Source organism: Haemaphysalis longicornis, unplaced genomic scaffold (genome assembly GCF_048455015.1).
Source record: "Haemaphysalis longicornis isolate Haplotype H1 unplaced genomic scaffold, Haemaphysalis longicornis Haplotype H1 scaffold_7, whole genome shotgun sequence".
NCBI classification, from domain to species: domain Eukaryota; kingdom Metazoa; phylum Arthropoda; class Arachnida; order Ixodida; family Ixodidae; genus Haemaphysalis; species Haemaphysalis longicornis.
In genome coordinates, this window is record NW_027526422.1 from 73,973,851 (window position 1) to 73,999,925 (window position 26,075).

General features: G+C 47.3%; 1 protein-coding gene across 1 annotated transcript; it reads right to left on the minus strand.

The window, feature by feature from the left end:
- Positions 1–2: 2 nt before the first annotated feature.
- LOC144146353 (phospholipid-transporting ATPase ABCA3-like) lies at positions 3–24,476 on the minus strand. The gene is made up of 10 exons (XM_077678309.1): positions 24,453–24,476; positions 21,953–22,130; positions 20,925–21,190; positions 11,655–11,851; positions 7,482–7,797; positions 6,920–7,070; positions 6,077–6,202; positions 2,774–3,031; positions 1,524–1,795; positions 3–71 (listed from the first exon to the last, which is right to left on the minus strand). The coding sequence occupies exons 1-10, from the start codon at positions 24,474–24,476 to the stop codon at positions 3–5; spliced, it is 1,857 nt and encodes a 618-aa protein (XP_077534435.1).
- Between the last annotated feature and the right edge of the window lie 1,599 nt (positions 24,477–26,075).

Here is a 26,075-nt window from a genome sequence, read left to right on the forward strand (position 1 = left end):
GACTACGACGAAGGGCCCAAAGGACCGATGAGCCTGCTGCTCGTATGCGTGCTGGGCTTCTGTATTTTTTGCTGATTTGAAAAAAAAAAGACTCTTGCTTTCATGGATGCCTGCTTGTACGTTTCGTTTCTCGGGCGCCGCCACATGCCGAGGGCGGTTCTCACACGTGTCCGGCGCGGGCATGGGAACTGCCCTCCCCTTTACACTTCCGCAGGAGCGTCTCGCGCGTCCTGAGCAAACCGCCCCCCCCCCTCACAATTTCGCGACACTATCCTACATTGCTGTTTTACAGACTTCGGTCTTCTCATCGTTCGCTCGGCTGTAACGGGGTCGCCGTCGCCGCCGCCAAACCACAGTAGCGGTTACCAAAGCGCTGCTCACTAAAAGAACAGAACTTCCGCTGCTGCTGTTCAAGGCAGAACAAGACAAAATATAAGGATGTGAGCTGTTTCAGGAAAAAACGCGCCAAGACTCTAATGGAGGAAAAATAGAATCTCATTGAACAAACCTCCATTCAATTCATGAGGATAGGAGTAAGACAAAGGGGAATTGGACGAGCGTGGTAGCAAAGAACGCAGAACGCGTTACGGGCCAGAAGTGGGAGGTGACCCATCTTTTGACGGTATTTGCAATGAATGAAGCGAATACGCGGCTAACATATGCTTCGAACACATCACCGCTTCCTTAGCCTTGCGCCACTGATCACGAACTAATATCAAGATCACCACTGGTCGGGGTGGAACCTGGCTCTCTCGAGTTATGAATCCGATGCCAATCCCACTCTGCCACAGAGGCACACGTTTTTTTTAGATGCAACGCATCTCTTTACTTGCCTTGTCCCGCGTCGTTGTCGCGGCGTAGTCCGCATCCCTCCCTCATTCTCCTCACCGCGGCAGCTGCGCGGTGATGCGTCAGCGCGGTCAGCGCGCAGCTTGCGCTCGGTTAAAAATTTACACCATCTTTCTGCGAGGGGAACCATGGGGTAGATGCGACGCATCGGGGGTGAACATTCTGCGTAAATAGGATACACAACAACAGCAATCCACACGCTGATATCGCTAGCATAACAAAAACGCAACGGCAACCCCCGATGCGTTGCATCTACCACAAGGTTCCCCTCGCGGGAAGATGGTGTAAATTTTTTAAGCAAAGTGTTGCGCGAGATCTTTGCGTTGTGCCGTCTCTGCGGATCAATTACCCTAAATTAATAAAAACTCAATCTTGGCAGTGGCTCCTTATTGGCGTTTTGAGGGGTTGGAGCGCCTTCGCTTGACTACTTTTGGTGTCGACGCCATGCTGATGCTGACTAGTCAAGCGAGGGCGCCCCAGCCCCTCTGTGGAATCCCTGCTCCGCCCTTCACAGCTTTAAAGTTGATTGGAACTGCTTGTAATTCTTTAAATAGTGACGCCCCGATACCTGGTTCCTACAGTTTACATAAAATCTTCCACACTTTTTACGTAGTCGGAGTAATCCCTTCACTGAACGGTGGTACCTTTAGGATATCCATCAAACTAGCACGTGCCTTGCCCATCGAGGCGCGATCCTTGCCACTACCCTTCCTGCCCTTGTCGGGGAGTCTGGGTGAGCGGACGGGCGACGTGCCGTGCCGGGTGTCCTCGGGATGCGTGAACCAGGCCTCCATTCTCCGCATCCAGTTGGACTCGAGCAGCAGGAGCAGGCCAAACAGAACGGGGCCCACCAGCACCAGGGTAAGCATCTCGAAGAACACAGAGTCCACGTCCACGTCGAACGGGGCTATCATCTCGGTCCCCGAGCTGCCAACGCCGCTGCGGCCTAAAACAAGGAAGGAGCCTCAGAACTAATGCAAGATGGTGACCAGCTTCACTCTGCTGCACGTAATGCCTTTGCGGCCCTGTCTGTACGCATCGTGAGTCGGGATGGGAATACACAACGTCAATGGTGCAAAATTTGTATGGTATTTCGCCGTGAGTCATTGAGTTTCAGCTTAAGGATAAAAATATTTGTGAAAATTTATTTACTAATTTGATTCATTTAGCGATATTGTTCATCTACTTTGGATTTTCTTCTATTCATGCGAAACTGTGCACATTAAACAACTGCTTATGGTTATAGGACACACAGCATCCTTAGCCACGGTAACAGACGAGCACTCCAGTTTAACTTCTTGTGGCCCCAGATGAAGTTCCTGGAGAAATTTAAGTGGCCCTTGGAACGCCGCAGCCTTTCTACAATATGCCATTGCTTCGAAGCCCCACTGGAGCCTACTTTTCGCGAACTTTGCCAGCAGGAAAATAAAGAAGACCTGAAACGGTGGGGATTTCAAAAAGAAGTAACCTAGAGTGCGAACTCTGAGGAAAACGCGAACTTAGAATGGTTGAAACTTATCCTAGTTGGTATGTAACTTGGATTCAATATGCAGAAAAGCAGTTGCGCTTACTAGCAAGTACTAGTACTAGTGCTTGCTAGTGAGCACAAGCGCTTGTCTCTTCCACTTCATGTCCCATTCACAGCAGGCTCTCTCGTTCAAAGCAAACGGGACATTTTTCCCCTGCAGGTGGTTTACACGAGGAAATAGACGCCGGAGCAGAGCGCAGGCTGTCACTTTCTTCCCAAAGCAAATGTGACATTTTTTCTTCCTTCCGGGTGGTTAACATCAGAAAATGGACGCGAGAGCAGTGGCTTTGCCCCCCTCAAGGTGTACTCCCAAATTCTAGTGAGGCCCGCTAGCTTAACCGATGTTCAAAGCCACAAAAAGAAGGAGGGGGAGTGTGAAAGAAGCGGGATCCTCACTCTTGCAGCACTTCTGCAGCGACTGCCGGAACTGGACGACCGCGGACGAGCATAGGTCGTCGAGCGCCTCGCCGCCCGCCAGACAGGCGGAGTTGTCCTTGTCCAGCTGCAGAAGCTTCGTCATTCCGCGCGAGTACGAGAAGTTCGGCAGCAGCCGGAAGAGCCCCAGCACCACCTGGAGCAGCACCCCCAGCACGGAGTCCTTCAGCCGGTCGTAGTAGTGCTCCCGAACCACGGCCAAGAAGCATCCCAGGGAAGCTGCTCGCGCGGTTAGGGGAACAATACACATTCATGGGGTAAGAATTACGCAGACGTAAGACGTCCCTTCATTCTGTTTATGAGCATTACCGGCATGCAATGCTTAACACATCGACTGTGTATCTGCTTATACATAAATTCCGCTGCGTAACTTCCTTTAATGGGTAAGGTCCTCTTGCATCCCTGCCGTGCAACTCCCTCTTTCTTCTTGTCCAAGCTATTACGTCTTTCCCCTCTCCGTTCGCTCTTCCCATGATCAATGCCATGGTGATTTGCTCAAATTCAGTATTCCCTGTTTCGCACTGCCGGCTGCTTTCTGCTGTAACCTTGTTTTCTGGCAAGGTGCAGCTCGATCACAAACACTTGTTTCAGTGCTGGCTTTTTTCTCTGGTCTCTTGTACCCTATTTTAAGGCATTACTATTTTTTTCATTTATTTGGTAAGCACTAACGCAACGTGTATATTTCAATAAAACGACGGCGTATTCTGAATGTACACCTATATATTGCCCCAGTCATGCCAGAGGTTGTACATGTAGAGTCATGGCCGAAGTTTTAGCGTTTTAGCAGCTTGTAACAATCTTCCTTTCTGTTCAAGGATTTCGGCACACCTTAATGTCAAAATTAATCCAGAGCCCTCCACTACGGTGCGCCTCATAGCCTGTGAAGCGTCGGCGCGTTGAACCCTCTAATAAATAAATAAAATTAACGTTCAACGAATTTTCCAGCGATTCTTGGTCGGGCGGTTGAATCAGATGACAGACAGACCGACATTTTCGCATGTGGTTGTCCACGAAAGGCAATCGTACTGCCGTGAACCATGCATTGGGTTTGTTTAAGTTTTTTTTTTACTGCCCGGCTGCGCCAGTCTGTGTTATCTGCGTGCCAAGTGAAGCGCGTATTCTATTCTTTAGTTTTCTGCACACGTTTCATATCATGATAGGGAGAGCGTTTCGAACTAACGTCAACAGCCTAGAATAATCTTTGTCCTACAGTGTTCTGCATGTGATTCGACGGCTCTAGAAACACGCGCGCCCTGAGATAAATGTCCGCACAGCAGACGCCGCGGTATTCCATTCGCCGACACTCGCCTGCGCACGTCACTTTGTCGACTGCTGCATCGCCGCCGGTGTATTCTTCGAGTTTTTAGAGGAAAACAAGTTCGCTCCAATAAACTTGCTTTTCTTTCAAGCCAACTGCGTCATCTTTGGCTTCGTGACACTATTAAATAGCGGCAGCTACCTGCCATGAATTTCCGGTCAGCTAAAATACCTATTGATATAATTCTTTCATCGAAGGGAAGCAACTGATTAAGAATATTCAGTCAGTCAGCCGGTGAAGTACTGATTCAGTGATTCCGCTTCTTGTTTAGTTGGTCAGCTGGTTTATCCAGCACTGGCAAATTAATAAAATCGTGCCATCGTAAGGTTCTGCGAACCGCAATAAGGCATTAAGGTAGCATTGCCGATACTACAGCTCACGCTGGAGAATGGGTTTTTTAGTAATCCTGTAAATCCAAAACAGATGTGCATAGAACAAGTTCTATGGTATTCTGAGACGACTTCCGATATCTGTAAATGTACACCGTAGGAGCGCCTTCTTCACATTCTACGCTTGTACATTCAGGATGAGTTGCCTACATCCCAACGGAAGCCGCTTCAGTTTCATTTGTTTTAATGCGTAGCATTCTTTGCCGAGTACACCCACAGCCAGGACCGTGTAACGCCCTGCATTTCCACCATAATGCAGATATCGCGAATGTTCCACCTGTAATCGTTATAATAGCGTAAATGGAGATAATTGGCAGAACGAAAGTTTGAAAATCCACAGAAATCAAATATTTTAAATAATTACGAAAAAGAGAACCATGTAACGCCCTGAATTTCCACAATAATGCAGATTTCGATAAAATTTTAAATGTAATACCTATACTGACGAAAATGGATGTACTTGGTCAGACGACATTTTGAAAAACTACAAAATGAGAAATGTAGTAAAAAATTACGGGAATAGGTAAAACGTAAACGGCCTGGAATTTCCACAATAACGCAGATTTCTCAACTGTTACACCCGTAATCGTTATTACAGCGTAAATGGAGATAATTAATCGAGGAAAATCGTGAGAAACAACAAAAATATATAAAACATAAAATAATAATGAAACACAGCGAACCGTGTAATTCCCTGCATTTCCAAAATATATGCAGATTTTTCGCAAGTTCGAAATGCAATCCTTATAATAACGTAAATGGATGTAATTCGCGGACGGAATTTTGAAAACTAAAAAATAACAAACAATACGCAAATAGGCAAAATTTATAACGCATAGCATTTTCACAATTATGCATATTTTGCATACTAGCCTAAACGAGTTGATTGATAGAAGAAAATGTTGAAACACTACAAATATATATATAAAAAGTTACAGAAAATAGTGAACCACGCAAAGCCCTGCACTTACACAATAACGCATAATGAAGATTTCGCGAAAGTTCCACATCTAATCGTTATAATAACGTAAACGGCGATAATTGGTCGGAAAGGATTTAGAAAAATAAAAAAAAATTGGATTAAAAAAACTCGCATTCAAGACAAGCGGCATAAAATGCTACGCATTAGTAGATCATTCTCTGAATTTCTGCAGAATTTTTGTGTAAAAGAAGCTTCCTCGTGAGTATTTAGAATAATCACGTTGCTTTAACGAAGTTAGAGATAATTTCAGGTCGGAATTATGTGCGCATCCGCCGGGAAACATTTTGTGCATCTTGAATCCACAGATTGGCCGACTGAACTACTGCGCCTGACTGTGCTTGGACTATGCGAAAAAAGTGACGGGCAAAAACCTGGAAAAATACGGTGAGCAACGCTTCGCCTATAATACGGACCAACCTCGCGTTACAGGAGATGAATTACTGTACTACAAAGTTTCAGGAAGGTTTCATCATCACCGTGCGCGTGATGTGCTGGGAACAGCGTTTTAGGAAACATCTCAAACGAAGAAGACAGCCGCGCTAGAGAGCCGCCAAAGTGCATTGTCAAGGACTCACAGGCGATGAATGTGCAGACAGCAAGGGTGCTGAATCCGAGTCCGGGATCAACAAACAGGAAAGACGCGAGGTAGTTGAATGGAAGAGCGGCATATCCGTGCAGGACATTCAACACCAAATTGGCATCTGCAAAAGAATAAGAATTCGGCACTGAGTGAACCATGTTTCTGCTAAACAATTACTCTCCTCTGCTGAGATTGATGACGCGTGTGTCGTAGCACAAGAGGGAACCCCGTATCCAACGTGCTTGCTGACACTCTTTACTTGTCCTTAACAACTGCGAGCTTTACTTTGAAAATTAGGAAGTTTCACCCAGGACCTGGGCATACCTCCCCTCGCTGCCTGCATATATATGTATGTGTATACGCAGCAAACATTGCCTGCAGTATATGCAGGCAATATAGAATACATATACATGTATATGTACTCGACAGGAATAAATGCTGCATCGAATTGGCGTCTACAAGCAAGTGGTATATACCAACCAAGCACAGGACATAGACGCGAATTGCAGTGAGTTTTGGTTGACTTCTCATTTCAGCTACGCATTAAGGTTTAGTGCGATTGTTGTAATATCTGAGCTAGAACCTGCACAAAACAAAGGCGGAAATGATCACCGAACGTTAACTATGGACGTTCGATGTGCAGACTTGTGCTGCATTTTTTCACAAGACGTGTTTTCTCACTTAATGCTAGTTCAATCAGGATAATAGGAGTATGGCCGTTGTAGCGATGCTATGCGCTCGTTTAACCAAAACAGCGCCTTTAGAACAATGTCCGTATTTGAGAAAGTGACCGCGTTAATGGACGTCTGGGTTTTTAGGGTGACCCCGTCGTACGTACGTATGCTGGTGGCCGCCTCGCCGTAGTGGAAGAGGACAATAGGAGGAAGGACCAGCAGCGCCGTGCCCATGTAGAAGAAAAAGTCCCACAGGTAGCTGGCGGTCCAGTACAGCAGTGGACTCACTCCGGTCAGCATGTCCAGCTGCTTCACCTGGGGCCACGCACAGCGACAAGAGAACTTCAACCAAGCAAGTTTGCTAGGCACACGATCCATATTAAACACACGCGTAGCGACGTCCAAGCCAAGCCTTTACACGCAAAGTCATTATTGGCCTTTTGTTCTGATAATCAGTTTCTTGCTACATTACATCTACCGAAGTATGTCCGGCCTCTATTTCTCCCGAGCAAGATGCGCCTGGGTAATAAAAGAGAGGCCTGCAAGCACCTGGCAATACAGGAGCCTCGATAACTTCAGTGCGAAAAAGGCGGGTTGTAAACGCCGAGTCGGAGTCGTACTCAAAATTTCAGGCAATGCCACAGCCACCACAGGTTCGCACATGTGCTTTGCTAGCTATGAACCCTTGGCGTCAGGTTTCTCGCCTCAGATTCGTACAGTGCTCACCTTGAGCGCCCTCTCCCCGATGGGCAGCATAATAAAGTTGCTGCACATCAGACTTGAGGAGAGGGGGAAGAAAATGGACCGAAGCACCTTCGGCAACATGTCCCGGGTGCTGTCGATGTCGATGCTATCTTTCTTCTCCTCGGGACCCTCGTCCACAGCAGTCTTCTGCTCGAAGTAGCTGGCGACGGGTGCAGTCACGTCAAAGCTGAAGTACGCGTCTGCAGAGCCCGTGACATTCCTCAGTCGAGCATTGTTGTACAGCGTCAGGACGAGCGGCGCCACGTGCTGTATCTGGCCGTTGTACCAGAGGACGTCGCTGCACGCAAAGTCACGAGAAAGAAGGAAATCAAGTGTTTATTCAAATGCTTGAAGGAACAATTGATCAGTCCGTACACGCTGGTGCTACGTGTAGCCACCGGTCTTGACTGTTTCGGGGTGACACACCCCACTGAATCGACAGTACAGCGGCACACACGCTCCCCAGGACACACTAGTGCAGTGCACTGGCCCGGGACGGCCCGAAAGCCCGAGCCCGGCCCGGCCCGCGGGCTGGGCTCGGGCCGAATAGCATGCAATTTCTCGGGCCCGAGCTGGGCTCGAGCTTGAACCAAAACTTCGTCGGGCCGTGCCGGTTCGATCCGGCCCCGGAAGTTCCTGAGACCCGGCTATCCTGTGCCGCAAATTCTAAACTGTCGGCAAGAGAAAGTTTTCTTGTTGATATTTCAGGTAAAGTGAAAACAAAAAAGGAAGTGCTAATTCACTACCGCGCTGTTAAAAGATATGATAAAAAGACGATTGAACTTAGAAAGCCTTCACATCAATAAAAAAAAAAAAAACGCCTGGGTCCAAATAGCTTAGTGGAGAGAGCGGGCCAGAAAACGAGGGCACTCCAGCCACAGACTACAACATGATTTTATTTTCTCTGTCCTTTTCAAACTAAAAAAAAACGACCTGGATTTCGCAGTGCGTGCAGAGTTTGAAGAACCAATTTTCTAAGCAGAGCCCATATTTTTTTCGTGGAAGAATTCTTTTGGAGCCATGACTAAAGGCAAGAAAGAACAGAAGATAAAATCGTGCTGCCAACGTAACTAGAGGGAAAGGCAAAATCAAATGGTGAAACCGGACGCCTAGACTGATCAAATTTCGGCAAGGAATGGAAGAACGAAAGGTGCAATATCTGTTGAAGAATTGCAATAATAAAAAAATCCACTTACTCGGAATCACTTAAGGTACCCTCGGGTGTGCCTTGATTTCGAAGACTGACAAACAAGTGGCAAATGAAGTTACACGACTACCGAAGATAGCGCGTCTAAGTGAGGATAAGTTGTACAAAGTTCGGCCCAAGTTTAAAGGAAATTTAAATCTAAAGTACTCGTATTCGCTTTGCGCTTACGCTTTTTAGGTTAACAGCAAGCTTCTTCAAGTTCATGCTAATATCCTGTCGGGCTAGGGATGATATTTATCAACACTCTGGCGGGCTCGGGCCGGGCTCGGGCTCATATTTTAAAAGTTTGTAGGGCTCGGGTGGGGCTCGGGCTAAGATTTTTATAAATTTCTCAGGCCGGGGCCGGGCCTGGGCCGTGTCTCGATCGAGCTGGGTCGGGCCGGGCCTAGAAATTGCGGCCCGTGAACTGCTCTAGGGCACACAAGGTAGTAGAAATTCAAAAAATCGATTTCTGTATTTAACCTTTTTGAAATGCACAGGTTTTCTTTAATAGCAGGAAGTTCCCCGAATTGACGCGAAAGTACCACGTTTTCGAAACGAAGTTACGAGCGGTCAAGCTCTTTTTTTTAAACCTCGCGCAACGGTGGCAATCGTTCACATTTTTTTCCCACGCAGTTTTTTTCCCATCCGGAACTTGCAATTTCGTAGTGCTTGGCAGTTTAAAAAAAAAAAAAAAAACAGCCCGGCAACCGAAAGGCTTATGATGCAGTTCGACACACGTGAGTTTCAGGCATGATTTAACAAAGTGTACTTGTGTAGGAGTAGGTGACGTGTTTCGCGCGCTTCTTCCGACTTTTTCGCCACCATTGTATGGTGGTGCACCAGCAAAACATATTTCGTTAAGACCAAGTAAAAGAAATTTTATAGAAAGCGCCGTTTTTATAAAAACGACGCCCTCAAGCAATTACTCCCGAGAATAAGGATGAGAATATTGCTGCTGCGAACACTACAGCGAGTGCGCTTTCTCATTCCGCTTCGAGGCAGACGAAAAAACGGTGCGGTTTGTGTGGACTCCCTGAAAAGTGTGAATACAAGCAGGTGCGTCTGCAGAGAATGCCGAGGAGGCACGATTATACCTGCACAATTATGCAAGTGCTGTTAAGTTTACACATGTACATTAATAGAAGAATTTTGTTACCCCAGTCTTTATCGGCCTCGCCGGCCAGCAGTACGAGGAAATAAAAAATTGGGTAATAAGTGCAACGTAAGCGGTCCTAAGACGTAAGACATTCCGAAGATTACGCATGCAAGGCCACGAGAACTTCTCCCTTTTGTGACGTGCCGTGTTTAGTTTGACAACGGGTGGATGTATAAGCAAAGGTGATAACTGCACCACTCTAGGATGGCGAAATAACGGAAGAACAGTGGTTCCGAGCACTGCAGTTTGCGATTCCGCAAGCCAACACTGAAAGGACGCAAGTTATCACTTTTTCCAATATCTCCACCCCGTTGTCAAACTAAACATCGCACACAGCCGGCACGTCACAAAAGGGAGGAGCTTTCGGCTGGTTGTCGCTGCCTTCTATGCATAATCTTGCGAACGGCCATTAAACTTTCCAGTTCGATATGTCCGAGTACGGATGCGCTAGAACAATACTGCCAAGTGAAACAGTGTAGAAACATGATTCCGGCTAACTTTTCAATAGAAGGATGCCTTCTTACCGCAGCCAGTAAAAAGTTAATTAGTAAATTTGAAATAATTTGGACACCGCCATCAACAATTACCCGCTCACTGTGTGTCCCCCTTGGTGCGTAACCCCACTGTACAGGTCCGTGGTCTTCACGTAGACATAAGCGCATAATTCTTAAAAAACCTGTTAACTCTCATCACCCTGTGTATAAATATAATTTTGTTGCCCCCGTCTTTATTGGCCTCACCGGCGAACAGTATGAGCAAATAAAAAATTGAGCGATGAGTGGGACGTAACCGGTCTGTTAAGGGTGCGGTGACGTTCACGCAAGCGCACACTGACTCACAGCCCCGTCTTACCAATGTACGTATCACCGAAAAAAAGGAAAACCACGTTGCTTCTTCAGTTCACAACCGGAGTCTCATATTATGAGCTACAACTGTTCTCTTGTGAAACAGATTTTCTACACAGCTTACAGTCAATTTTAGGGATAAGCATCTCTATTTATTCCCGAGAATACAAACTCAACTTCAAGGTTTCCCGCAATTTTTTATCCTTTGCAAAATGGTCTAAAAAAATTGGCGCAGCCGATTTTGTGTAAGTTATCCTTCCGAAATAAAAAATAACAATTAGCGCCGGTGTTCTTTCCGGTTCTGAGTCCCGTCTGTTGGCAGTGAAAAGCAGACTCGCTCAGAAACAACTGTCCATCTCCGCCAACAACTGCAACTGTAACGTGGTATCCCAGAGAAAACTAATGCAGCCATATTCCAGTTTACATGCAAGAGGTGTGTACACATGATGATCAGAATATTGCAGCAAATTTCAGCGATTTGAAGTTCAACTTTGTATTTCATTCAGTCATGAATTTAAGAGGTGCGTTCATTTTTCCCGCCACTCTGGTGCAGGTGGCGTGTAGAATGTAAACTAAGGTTTTTCCATAGAAATTTCTAACGAATCTTTGCATCCGCATGAAATAATGTTTCAAAGACAATAAAAAAACGCCCCTACCACGTCACCTATGAGCTGGGCACGACGATACTGCTACTAAGAAGCAACTGCGGAATAAACCAGGGCCCTACTGCGTCCTATAAAACGCTCCGCCACAGTGAAGAATAGCGCACCTCTAGCATTTCATCTACGTATAGTTTTCAGCCGGTGGTTACCGAGTGCTGTCCATCCACCTGCACCCATAAAGACGCACTTGGCGAAGACGACGTTGAGCCCGAATATGTTTCAGGCTATAACGCGGTGCTACGGGTCGACAGGGTTCCGACGTAGCAACATTGTTTGCAGGAGTTTGCGGAGATTGTTACTCACCCTCTCTGACCAGTCATCTGAATGCCGAAGTGGTTGTTGAAGACGTATGTCCGCAGGTTGCTCTTTGCTGTGTCGAGGAGGTCCTTGTTGATGCTGACATCGGTGCTCAGCGTCCTCACATCGCTACCTCCGGGCAGAATGGGTGCAAGGTGCTTCTCGTAGAAGCGTTTGTGTTCGGCGCCATATTGTACAAATCCCTGCAAAATTAAGTTCATTGTAAAACAGAAGTTGGTTAAAACCCTACTTGGCATTGAGAGAATCAAGCTCTCAAAAAATGCACCGAGGGCGGGAGATTGTGCGCCCTTAGTGGGAGGTGGTTGAGAACAAGGTAATATATCCGTCCTTCCTCTTCATTACACCGAATGAGTAAATGAAAGCCGCGCTTGAAAACTTAAACATTACGTCTTCGAACAGAGGACAAATCGGAGCTGTACCGCCTATGGGGGGGGGGGGGGGGTACACGCATCTTCTGCTGTGTAGAAACGCCGCACAGCAACGTGCATTAGGGGATTCTTGAACGTCCCGTACACTTTGAACGTTGCACGGCATGCTTTAACCGTGAGCGGCAACACGTCAACAGACTTTGGAGTGACATTCTATTTTTCTGTGGGCACAGACCACCGCCTGACGGTTTGCTTCGAACACTTCTAATAAAGCGAAGCTTACGTGTTCTCACTGATGGCGTCTGTAACGCGAAAACGCCCTGCAGGAAAGCCGACTTTCTCTGACGATGATGATGGATTATCCTGGGTGAAGGGGAAATAGTTTCCCGTGGGCCGAATCAAACCTGCGTCCCCCGCGTTATGAAGCCGGTGTCAATCCGATTGCTCATTTTGACATGGCTGAAACTAAGTCCAAACTCGGACGACAACCAAAGAATCCGTCACGAGCTAGCTTCGCGTTCAACCAGTCGTGAGTGGGAGAGCATGTTGTCCAGCTTGAGCCTCGACGGCCACATTATCTTGGTTGACCGAGGGGACAACGTCAGGATTGCTTATGGACTTCCGGAATAGCAAGCTACCCCACAATTTACTTTTGCTCGGTACAGTTTCTTTCTCCTCGTCCTCGTCCTTAGACAAAAATGTACATAATTTATTTTTTTAAGAATTGTAAAGGAACTCCACTACTCGGCCTTAGTAGTATAGGGTAGTCTCTCGGGTTTTAGAGCGAGACGCCTGGGTTCCAGCCCCAGCAGTAGTAACACTTTTTTCGAAACCAGAGAGATTCTTTAATTTGGCTGTTCACTCAGATCAATTATACGGATTGTTTTCTGGCATATTTTACATCTATTTAGGAGCAGAACACAGCATATCCCTTTCGGCCCTGGTGGTGTCAATTGACGCCATCTCATTGTAGTTCGTCTAGCGCATAGAGAACGAAACCAAAACTGCTAGTTTTTCGGGGAAAATTCTTCAATGATGCCTATTGCAATTGATATCGCTGTCGTCTCATGTTAGTGTAGCTAGTCGAAACAAAAAAGAAGAACCTCCGGTGAAGACGAAATTACGACACTGAAGCTGAAAAAAATGGTGGTGTCAGTTTTATTCCCAAGCTTGTAAATCTATAAATACGTGCACTACGAAGCTGAATTCTTGTTTGTAGGGTCATGTAGTCATAACATTTAGGAAAATTTGCAGAAGTGATGTCATTGCTCTGCACAAAAGTTTTAATTGCCAGATGTCTGAATTGCCTCATTATTAAATATTACATTCGCTTCCAGCTCTTTTTTTTTGTTTGTTTGTGGACTTATGGGACCTAAAATTTAGGAAAACACTCAGAAAACAGCGTTGCTTGGAATAAGAAAAATCAGGACCGAAAGGGATATGCACACGCTTAATTCCCCTTCTGCACCGCGCTGCAAGTGCAGTGCTTGCACCTACCTTGGAACGGAATATCGCGGCTCGCCACACGAACTACACCAATCGCCATGAAATCGTTCTAGAACGACAGTCCGTCGACCACCGCGCACCGGAATCTGAAGTGTCTGTTCAGAAATTCCAACTGAAATTTAGCATGTACGCCATTGGGCTGGTTTAATTTACTGGTCAGGCAGAGCGCCGCGTTGCTTCGCCGTGTTCTCCGTTTCTGTGCCCCTGTCTTCTTGTCGAGCCCGCCGCTTACACCCCGTTCTACACGGTGCGACTTTCGTCAACGAATTCGCAGCTGCGGCCCCACTCATGCGGCAAAACGATATGTTTTCCTTTTTCACTGCGGCGACAAACTGCCAACTGCCAAGCGGAGCTACACTCTTAATAAAAAAAGGTCGTAAAAAGGTTGTAACGGCCGTATTTACTAACTCCTTACGAACCTTACTACCCTGCAGTTTTGTACGTAGGCTCTGCCACTAACAACTGCATGGTTAGTAAGTTCTGAGTGTAGGAAGTAGTAGCACTAGATTAAGGTCGTGCTTATGACTAGGTTGTGCATGGCCAGTTAGTAAACGCGTGTAGCTAAGAGTGCTATCGCTGGGACTTTACTAGTGGGGGTAGTGGTGCTTACTGCCTGCTTCGGTTAGTAATTCTGACAAGTGCTACATTTACTACCTCCAGTTACTAAGTACCTAGTGTATACTGGGACAAGAAACTTGTTAGTATTCCATTAGTGAATGCCCCGACCTTTTTTTTAAGAGTGTATTTGCCACACAAAGAATAGATGGTGTTGTGTCGCGAGCGGCCCCGTATTCGCCCCGTATAGAATGGGCCCGTATTAATTCGTCCCGTATAGAACGGGCGGGATTAACACGATGAAGATATCCCGTCTTTTTGGCTCGTGGAGCCCGCTCACGAGAGCAGTTTCAGACTGCGGTCCTCGGCTGGGAACCCCCGTGGATGTTCCAGGAAAGAAAATGCCCCCGCATGTTTGCGCTCGACGATGGCGGACCTTTGCGGTGAATTAATTGAACCTGTTTTTGTCACTGCGGTCAGACGGTTTTAGCTTGTAGCAGGTCTAAGGCGGCTTTTGATGCGGCGTGGTCGAAACGTGTGGAAGTGACAAGTGCTGGCACCGGAGAAGCGCATCTGGGCGTTTGGGAGCCCTGTGGGCGATCAAGAGCTAGGGCGCCTCGATGTGTTCCTCTTGATAACCTCTCGCTTCCTGCGCCCTGTCTGCTAGTTGCTCAGCCCGTATGGATGCGTCGCCAAGCTGAGCCATCCGGTGACGCTGTATTGAAGTCACATATCCGCCTCTGCGGGGCACCTCCCTGTCGTGTTTATACCGCTTTAGCGGGACGAGTAGCGGGATTCACACGACAGACGAGGAGCTCCGCGGAGGCCCGCATAGGCGGACAGTTATTTGACGTCAACACAGCGTCACTGGACGGTCCGGCTAGGCGGCGCATGCCCACGTGTGGAGCGACTAGCAGACAAAAGGCAAATCTACAGAGACGGCGCTCTTAACCCAGAAGTAACTTACAATCGCCAACATAAAAAACGAAATGACGTTAGGCATATTTATCGATTATAGCAAAGCCTTCAACTATCTAAATCATGAAATATTACTAAATAAGTTGTATGACTACGGAATACGTGGTGTGTCAAGTTCCCTTTATACGTCCTATCTTTGTGATGGACAGTAACGCGTGGGGGGATTTTTATTTTTTCAAAACAGTCTCTTGTGGGGTATCCCAAAGAAGTATTCTAGGGCCCTTACTTTTCAATGCATATGTCAATAACATCGTTGGCATTCATTGTGATGCAAACTTTCTGTTGTATGCAGACGACACCAGTCTTTTTGTTTCGGGCAGTAATATCGAAGAAATCATTTTAAAAGCTCCAAAAGCGCTTACTGAAGTTTTTGAATGGTCCAACATCAATGGACATAAAATTAACGCGGGTAAAAGTAAGGCAGTCTTATTTAAAGCTAAGAACAGAGCAACCAAGGTGGAAAGTATATTAACATTATGGGGCACACCTGTTGAAATGGTTGACAAACAAACTACTAGGTATCACCTTTTCTGCAGACCTCACATGGGCGTCTCACGTTGAAATGCTTGCTAGATCCCTGTCATCCACCGCTGGTGCGATATCGCGATGGCGCCATTTTCTCCCAGAAGACATTAAGATAAAAATTTACCACGCCCTATATTTGCTACCCACATTAACTAATGCCACCTAGTGTGGGGAACAACTACGATGGGTAACCTAGATGGGTAACCTAGACACTTCGATTTATTTCAAATGTTCCTTTCAGATACCCTAGTGCACCGCTGTTTCCCCGACATGAAATAGATAGTGTTGTAAGCTGGGCTAGTTGGTACTGTTCCATGGCGGTAACAGCGCAAACTGGGCGAAAAGACAAAAAGGGAGAGACACAAACAAGCGCTGACTTCAAACTGATTTTATTCGACAAAAAAAAAACAATTATATACATACGTCGCATATTCACGGGCGAAAAAAGGGAAAAAGACACCCTAAGTGCTTATACCGGCGGTACCGAGCATAGAAATTACATTTCACCCTATGACCAGATAATAAATCTCTTTTTCATGTAAAAGCGCGGAAGGCTGGCTGACAATCCGTCGACCGATTAATAATGTGCGGAGCCTCGACCAGCTCCCTGGCCGTCTGGTTCCTATGGGGGAACAAAATCGAAGTGACCGCAAAACGGGGTGTGCAACCGTACTGCTTGAAATGTGCCGATAAGTGGGAACTTGTGGCCCCTCCGATTGAATTGTAATGTTCTCTTAATCGCACGTTAAGGCAGCGCCCCGTCTGCCCTACGTAGGCGCGCGTGCAAGGCAGAGGAACGGAATAAACGACGGAAGTGCGACAAGGTATATGCTTCACTGTGCAGCCAGGCGTGGCAACAGCCTGTTTTTTTTTGTGTGTGTGTGTGTGTGTGTATGCGGCGATCGACTTTCGGGCGACTATCGGCCCAACTTGTTGCGCACAGAAGTTAACACCTGTACACCATAGCGAGATGCAACCTTCTTGATTGATTGATTGACTGCAGGGTTTACCGCGCCGACGCAACGCACGCGATGAGGCTCGCCGTAGTGGAGGGCTCCGGATTAATTTTGATCACCTGGGGATCTTTAACGTGCGCCGAAATCTCGTACACACGGGCGTTTTTGCTTTTCGCTTCCACCAGAAAAGCGGCCGCCGCGGCCGGGAATCGAACCCGCGACCTCGCGCTCAGCAGCACAACGCCTTAGCCACTGAGCCACCGCGGTGGGTGATGCAACCTTTTTTAGGCCATGAGTGAAGCCTTGTATGTAGGGCAATACGGCAATTTTCTTGCCTTCTTTTTCTTTTTCAGCGGATGCGAGCTCGGTTCTACCACCTTCCTTAATGTTCTGAACCAGCTTTTGGCAAGCCGAAGAGAGCATGCCTAGCGGAAAGTCAGCGTCTTTTAGTTTCTGCGCCTGACCGGTCAAGCTCTCTTCCATCAAATGAGAACACGACTTAGCTACCGCCGAACAAAAGCAGGAAAGAAGCAGGGCGTTTTTCACTCTTTTATATTCGGTACCGCCGGTGTAAGCAGTTAGGATGTGTCTTTTTCCCTATTTTTTTCGCGCATGCTCCATGAGTATGTGACGTATGTATATAATTGTGGGGGTTTTTTTTCGAATAAAATCACTTTTAAGTCAGCGCTTGTTTGCGTCTCTCCCTTTTCGTGTGTTCGTCCAGTTTGCGCTGTGACCCGCCATGAAATAGTTAGCGCGAAGAATTTCTATCATTTCCGTGTACCTAATTCAAATCTTTTTTTCTAATGAAACGTTCAGAAACTTCATTACAACAACTTCAAGTATTACTCTTCAAACAAGCGACACCTCGCACACGCTACGGTGACAGGTGGCTCGTTCCCCTTCGGCGAACCGGGTATCTTCTGCAGTCTTTGCAACAGTCATTTCCCTCCGTCCTTAAATTTCAGAAAGGTGGTATCGACTACAGCAAATACGCGAAGACGAATCTGCGTAAATATTTTGTGGCCAGATAGCTATTTGTCAGCGGCGTCTGCGTCTTTCATTCATTTCTCGTGCATACAAAACTTATGATGTCATTCATACATAAACAAGCGTAGTGATTTAAGGCATGGGGATGTCTGTATGAGTGAACTAATTTATTTTTGTAGCTCTATAAACTGTGAAAACTAGGCTTTTTTTCTTGCATGAAGTCATGATGTAGCAGTAACGAAAGAAGCCTCACCTCTGTGCATTTGTGTTGGCTTGTATTGATTGTTTTGCTTTCTTTTTGTCTCATACAGTGAAGTGTCACATGCCTTGAATAAGGTATAGCTTGTTTTGTGATATTTCAGAATTATGTTTATTGTGTCTGTGCATTTTTTCTATTGTTACTTAATGTATGCTATGATTATTATTTTCTAGGATCATACATGAGTGTGTACAGTTGTACATTGTTTTTCGTATATAGGTGTGTTTTGACATGTGTATACATACCTGTTAATTTCACGTATATACTCGCGTCTGTATGCTTTTTGCCGTTGCCAAACAGCTGCTGTATTTACAGGCTGCTAGGCACCCTCCAAGTGGTCGCTGATCTCTTTTTCGCCTGGTGGACCCCCAGCACTGTAATGTTTGAAAATAAACTTGAACCTGAAATTAAACTCGAACTTGAACAGAGCGGAGGAAGCGAGGCGGCTCTCGAGAGGCACACTTCGAGGCAGCCTAGCTTTGTGGCCCTCTTCGTACCTGGACGTCGGTTGTCAGCAACCGACTTTTTTTTTTTGTTTTGGTCTACTTACTTGCCCTACTCTTTGCTAACATATAATAGATCCGACTCCCTCCAGCTCCCCCTTGTCCAAACTCTCATCGCTTCCTCCCATTTTTCCCCACGCCGTTCTAAATTCTCATCTGTTTCATCAGTCCCCCTGTGTACCCATATCTTCCCTTCTTTTCTTCGACCATCCTTCCAGTCGCCTATTCCTCACCTCTATGGCCCTCAATAGCCCTGAAGCCCTCAATCGACCACAGCGCCTCCAAACGCCAAGGCGCGCTTCTCTGGAGCCCCCCCTTGTCACTTCCACACGCGTCGACCACGCCGCATCGGAAGCCGCCATCGCAAATGGTAGAACCAAAAACCGCATGACAGCAGTGCCAAAACCAGGTTCCGCCACCGTCCATTGGAAAAGAAACTTCGTGTTATTTAGCGGGTATTCACGAACAATCTAAACCGTACCGATAGCTCCGCTAGTTAATACGACGCTGATTATAACAGATATTGCAAAGGCGTTTATTTTTCACCTTGTGGTTTATGCCAAAAAGGATTGATTAACATCTCTTGTCTCGGGCTCATGCGTAAAACCCATCAATTGTACACAAAAAGCACAAAGGAATGGTTGCCGAAGTCTTGGGACACACGTTATGGCCTGGGTTCTGCTCCCAATATTAATAACAGGGGAACTGCAGATACCTGCTATTTATAAGACTAACGACGCACGCAGGCAAGCACGCACGAAAAATATAGGATTGCAACTGGAGGCACTTAAGGACTAAATCATCGACGATTTCGGTGCGTTAGAGATAGTGCAGGCCATGCTTAATGTTGCCACAGCAGGAACTTTCGAACAAAAGATGCTCGTCTAAAGAACGTGTACGACATGTTTTCTAAACGATAGTTCGCGTAGGGTGGCAAGACGGCTTTGTTAGCACCTTTTGTGTGCTTGGTTCAAGAAAAATGATTCAAATCGATCACCGATCAGCTCATGGTCCAGCTGAGCATCAACGTCTGTCTCCCATTGTTGGTTAGATGCAGACCCGTCCTTGTGATCGCTACACAAGCATCCGTGTGGACACAAGAACATCTGTACAAGCTAGTAAATCACATGTATATGTAGCCGCGCCAGCTGGTGTTCCAGAAGGGCGTCTATAGCCACGGCTACACTCCCCTCTACATAATGACCCACGATGTTTTCTCTTCAGGCCTCGTCCAACATTATTGTCCACGTCGCGTATGTTTCCGTCTCCCATCCAACCCTGAATAAGCGTTGATCCACCGCCTGGTGACAGCTTCAGACCGGTGGTCTTAGTCGCCTACGGAGTGTCGAACACATGACCGGAAAAGCGCGCGTCCCCGCACGCGTCTCGCCCCGAGAACCGGTTTGGCTGCCAGTTGTTGACTCGCCGCGCCGGCCGCTCCCGCCCGCATCAAACCTGCTAGTTATTTTACCGCGCCGTGTCGGACAGCCGATCGCTCAGACGGACATTGTCTCAGGCTTAAGGGCACGGCTTCAGAACCACTCATTCCTTACGGTCCAAACGTTCTTACAAATCTACCATTGTGGCGCTCGTTCACATCATCACTCTAATGAAGAGGGCGATGTGCTTGTCCAGATCCGGTGCAGACCTTTCAAAAGCTTTGGCTTGGCATTTTGGTAGCAAGAATAATCACCGTTAGTGGGGTACATGTAAACTTACCCGTGAAAGATTTGTACGGGTGTGAGATTTACCCGATTCTTTTTGGCGGAGTGTCATGTTAGGATAGGTGAATCGCCACTGCCCTTATGGTTGGTATTTTTGAAACCATTATCCGATGAAGGGATCCGTTATCTTCGACTTTGGACAATTCGGGTCGAATTGCCCTAAATGAATATCTGGAGTGTTCTCAGTAGTCCATAAGAATTGTGAGGGCAGAACTAATTGACCATTAAGAAAGCCTCAAGCCTTTAGCCCATACTTAAAAATCTTGGTGGCAGCTTCCACTCCCCTTGAATATGGAAAAACAGGGTATATATTCCGCCACGGCGAAATAAAACTCGTTGTTAGTCAGCGCCCAGTCTTGTCACGTTCTTTTGTCCTGTTTTAGCGCTGTTTTTTCATATTCAGTTATGTATCAACAAACCCGCACCAACACACTTTTTCAGTCCACTCCCCTTGGTCGGTCTTGCCAAAAGGTGCGCGTAAATGGGGAGGCCGGACATACCGGTATACTTAAACCTCACGGCAAGTAAGGCATTGACAGAAGTGACGGAATAGACATTGGTGGGCTTTTGGGGAACGATTAACTTTTTCGACGTCTTATGGCAGACGACTTGTTTGCCAGTTTACGAGCAGGTTGCTTGGCCGACAGACTACAACGCCGTGGTCACGAAACATTCGGCTAAACAGGGTAGTGTCAGATTCTCTGTAAAAAGTCCCTGACCAAGAAATCACACTTGGCGCCTTCCAATCTCTCTTCAATCTAAATAAGGTAAATCCTAAATATCCTTCAGCAGCAAACTCGCTAGGACACTGCCTAACGACCTAGTTGATCTGTCAGGATAGCAATGCGGTGTCTTCACGTGCTGCTCGTACCGCAGAAATGGGGCACTTACCCTGGTGTACTGAAACACATCGTCGAAGGCGTATTCCAGGTGGCTGCCGTGGTGCATCTCCGACACTCCAGCTCGTTTGCTGCTCTCCGCCAGCTTCTCAAAGGAGAATAGTAGGCACAGCATGACCGGCGGCAGCAGCCAGCTGAACAGTGGCTGCCTCTTGTGGCGCCAGACGTAAGTAGCACGCTTCACAACGAGTGCCCAGAGACGTGAGAGGCAGCTGGGCTCCCTCACGGTCGCACTCACCATGGTTCGAACAACGGGAACTGCGCAGGAACGCCGATAAGAGTAAAGGCATTACAAACCACCAAATACGCAAAATCCTCGGTACGACTTAACAGGAAGACCTGAAAAAACACCCCCTACTTCTAAGACTATATTCGTCCACTGCCCAGGTAACGATAATCATTAACCGAGTTTCCACTCTAGAGTACACAGCTTAAAAGAACAGGATTAAATAACGCTCGTCCAAGAATTCACTGCATCACCGTAACCCCATGGGCGATCTTCAACCAGCCGGAAAATAAAAGCGCGGCGTTCTGTTTAAAACGCATAAGATCTTCTCACCAAACACGTATGCGACACGTCTTGTAATGCTGGAAATGTGTAACAGCAGAGAAATCGTCGAACCCCACCTTACGGTGTAGTAACCCCAACTCTGCCTATACCGAGCACCAGTCGATCTGTATTGGTTTTTATGAAATATAGCCGCCGAAACCAAAGAAGCCCCCCAGCCCCTCCAGGTGGTAGTACAGTACGCAACTTCCTGCGGCCGAGGAAAATACAACCTCAGCACCATCATGCACTAAGAATAGTTAGGGCAACAAGTCTTCAGCGTTAATACGCAAAATTTAAGATCATAGTATTCACCGATGCCGCAAACTGCGTCCAACAATGGCCAACATAGAGATTCCAGTTACAGACTATACCACTCCATCCCTGTGTCCCTGCTTGCTTCCGTGCCACGTACGATAAAGTTAGGCTTAGAATATGCGATGAGGCCTACCCTCCAACTCTAGCATACTCACCTTGGACCTCGGCGCCGCCCGAGAGAAGGTGGAGTACAGAGGGCTGTAGTGACCGGGTTTTCGCCGCCGCTTGTCCGTACGCGTGTTCCTCGCCCACGCAGATGAGTGCATCGGCCAGAGAGGGAGCCTTTACGCCCAGGGCGGCGATTCCCAGCCTCGGGCCATTCTGTTCCAGATCCTGCAACCAGGCCGAACCACCGCGATTGCGAAAATTTGGGACATGCCCTACGAGCATCGGCCGTTTAGGCGGTAACATCTGTTGCATGTCACTAGTTCCTTGCTATGTCCACGTGTGTTAAACGAGTACAAAAATTTCCATAAATTCAGAAAAATGTCTACTAAGAATTCTCACGCCGCTTGTCAGCATTGCGAGTTCATTACAGGAATATTTGGCTATATGTAGCCAAATACGGCTTCAAGTAGCCAAATTCATTAGTACTATTATTGTTTTAAGTTCTATTTTGTTAATTATGCCAATGATGTACCTTCACACCGTTATGTTGAATAAGTGCCTTCACTTCAAGAATTGTGCCTTTCCCCCAGATGCAAGGCATAGTGCAGGGTTGGTCCATTTTCTGGAATTTTTATTAGTTTTTACTTGCGTAGCTGGCTCAAAGACCACCTCGGAAACCGAACATCGAGCTCCACATCAGCGGCAAACCAATCCCAGAGGTCCCGATGATCGGAATCTTGGACTAAAATACAAAGCAACCGCAAAAGTGACAGTTTCATAATCCCAATGAACCGAGCCGCGGACCAGACGGCCCGACTTCTCCACTTCCGAGATTTTTTAGCAGTGGAGCGTCATCAGAAGGCCCCGAGGGTAAGTTACAACCGCCGCTCACCGCGCTCGTGCGCACGCGCCTTACGAGGAGCGCCCGGTGTCCTCTAGGATTGCTTGTGGCGCCCGCAAAAACCTGGGGAGGCGCTAAGCATGTACTTTTTGGTACCTTGGCGTTTCTGCCCGCGGAGATGAAACTGTGGGAGGACAGAGCTATACAGCTTTGCTATAAAAGTCGTGTATATAAAGTGCGATGCGTTCCAGCACGAGGCGTTGTAAAACCAGTGTTCCGGTGTGTTCTTTTAGTACGCGTTACGTTCTATAGCGCCAGGCGTTGGAAAACCCGTGTTCCGGTGTTTTAGTAGCGTGACTACATGAAATGACGACGACAACACGAGACACCGAGAGACTGAGTTTCTAAGGGGCTCGCCGCTGAAAATGCTAAGAAAACAGTTTACGTGCGTCGGCACCATAAGGGAGGAGCACAAGACAGCTCGCGCTAGAGACGCCCAGTTCACGAAGCCGGTTGCCGCCGGTTCTACGTTCCACTTCGGGAGAGACATAACTTTATTGAGCTTTAAGGGTGTTTATGGGAACGGTGTTGCCGCAGATTTGGGGCCGGCAGAAACGTTGCCAGCGCGAGTGAAAAGATGTGTCTGGACGAGATGCCTATGGTGCTCCCTCACGCTGCTCTTTATTAACAATGGATGGAACAGGATCTTGAAGACGGGCCCGCATAGAGTGACCAGCGTGGCTGACTCCCCACAAAGTGGACGACGTTAGGTGAAATATTAAAGCCTGCGGACAACATGATTCCAACCCGACAGTCATACATCAGGAAGACGACGACGAAGTTCTTCTGTGGAAATAACACTGCGAAACGCGACGCTACCAAGCGCATTTGAAGGCGGCTCTGAGCGGCCGCCAGTTCTGGCACGCCCGCTTCCGTCACGTCCGGCCGCCGTTAATGGCCGCCTTTTTTATTCAGTTTACGTTCCGGAAACGCCAATGTCGCGACCCGTTTTCGTCGCGCGCGTCGGTGTTTGAAATGCAATATTTTGCATTTCGCACTTTTAAATGCAGAGCATTTCTTCACCTCACGATGTCACCCACTCTTGGCGTCCGTAGTTGTCCGCATCGCTCGCCTCGACATGCCCGGCTCAGATGTTTCGCTATCGGCGCGATCAACATTCGATAGCGCGCCCAGGCACGTTTCAAGGACACTCTCTCCCCTCTCTCAGACTCAACGTGCGCCGAGGCTGCCAATTTTACTACTGACGAGCGCTCTCTCGTCAGCAGTTGCCACAAGTGCAACAACATTAACGTAACGCAAACTACTTAACGTCTTGCGCCCCCGGAAATGCTCTGCATTTGATCGTGCCCCTCGCGAGGGGGATGTTTCACTGCGTCTTTTCTCGATCGTGGGACCCGTGGCGCCATGTGGCGGAGGCGCGGCACAACTCGTAGCACTTTATTTGAAAAAGTGCCTCGAAAGCGCGGCAAATATGAAATTGGGATGACGCGCTTTTTTCTTTAAATTGGATATGGGTGTACTACCCGTAAAAATGGATGATTGACAAATGTTTATTCGTGCCTTGGGGCCCTGATCGCATCCCATCCAAAAAGCCAGAGACCATCGAACACGTGTTCATAGATTGTTGGGACGAGATCTTCCTATGGGATCCCTAGGTCGCCAGGCTCCCTCCCGAGTGCACTCACCCCCTCCCCCCCTTCACCACTCATGAGCGATGATTGAGTGAACCTCGTCATCCTTTTGGATTGGCGAGTGTGAGTGTGGGTGAGTGCGATCCCCACTCGCGACGAGCGCCACTCACGACACGCCATTGAGAAAGCCAATTGCGGGGAGGCCGGGGGAGCCCCGCTGACCCCTCGCGACTGCGAGTGCCACTCACCGTAAGACCCACTGACAACTCGCGAGTGCACTCGCCCTACTCGCGCCATTTGCGGGGCTTACCGCGGTGAGCGCCACTTTGTTTAGTTTTTATTTTTTATTTATTTTTTGGTGGGGAGGGTATCTGTAAGATTCCAATTTGATTTCGTATAATTTATGTAAAATTTTTATTTTTTATGTCTTGTATTTTGACCCTTTTAAAAATTCTGTCCGACAAATTATCACCGATTACGGTATTGTAACGTAAAACTGTGTTGTTTCCCCGCATTATGCATTTTTGCTCAAATGCAGGGTGTTACATGGTCCTGGCTGAACAAATACTCGCCAAGAATGCTGCGTATTAAACAGGAAGATTATTAAAGTTTAATACTGTCCAGAATTATCAACCGATACTGAGGAATACGTAAAAACAAAATATAGCCTTAAAGTGAGATTTACAATACGAGGTGTTTGGTGCATACTCCGAAACTACTTTGTGGACATCGGTAAGTAACCTATTGCAGCATGAGCTGGAACTCGATACGCCTTTTCACCCGTTGGGAATTCGGTTGACAAATGTCCCGCTAGCCATTTTAGAGGTTCGTCAGGGCCACGTCTGTGCAGTTGTGAAGAAATATTTAGGCGAAAATAGATTGGATGTATCAAAAGGCAGAACAAATTAACGAATCCGCAAAGAGGCGAAATTTACGCCAAATCCTTTTTTTCGCCACAGCAAGTTAGGCAGAACTGAAATTACTTTTTAGAAGTTTGTATGTACTACTTGTACAAGTCATCGTTTCATACAACACAACCTTGGTGTGGCCTTTCGCAATGATAGAAATGCTCTACCGGATGTTCAAATCTCTGGGTCCATCAATTTTTTCTTGGATTCGATGAAGCTCTCCGACACTGAAGTGGGCACTCATTCTCACAGATTTTCGAGGGCATATCAGCTTTGCTCTGCACTTTTTAATGTACATGTATCAACAGGTAAGGCAGGTTTTGGCACAGACACACAGCGAGCATTGTGCAAATTTTCCAACTTGCGTAGCCACAAGAATTTCTTGATTTTGAATGCCTGGAGTAACTTTTTATTGCGGGAAAGAATTTTGCTATCAGGTGTGTAAGTGCGTGTGAGGATGTTAATAGGCATTGTGTGTATGGACGCGTGTGTTGGCGTACGCGCGCAAATTCATTTGCGTGCGGCCGCTTTTCTGGTGGGGGTGAAAAGCCAAAACACCTGTGTTCGAGATTTCGGCGCACGTTAAAGATTCCCAGGTCAAAATTAATTCCGAGCCCTCCACTACCGCGCACTTCATTGCCTGTGTAGTGGCGGCGCGTTGAACCTCATAATCAATGATTTGTGCGTGTAGTGAGTGTGTTAGTGTGTGTGCGCATGAGATGTGTGAGTGAGCGAGTGAGCGAGTGAGCGAGTGAGCGAGTGAGCCACT

Coding starts and splice junctions, on each gene's coding strand:
- LOC144146353 (XM_077678309.1), bottom strand. CDS start 24,476: ATGAGTGGTGAAGGGGGGGAGGGG. Junction 6,203..6,919: donor CGAGGCGGCCACCAGCATAC/GTACGTACGACG, acceptor ATTCTTTTGCAG/ATGCCAATTTGGTGTTGAAT. Junction 3,032..6,076: donor TGTCTGCACATTCATCGCCT/GTGAGTCCTTGA, acceptor CCGCGCGAGCAG/CTTCCCTGGGATGCTTCTTG.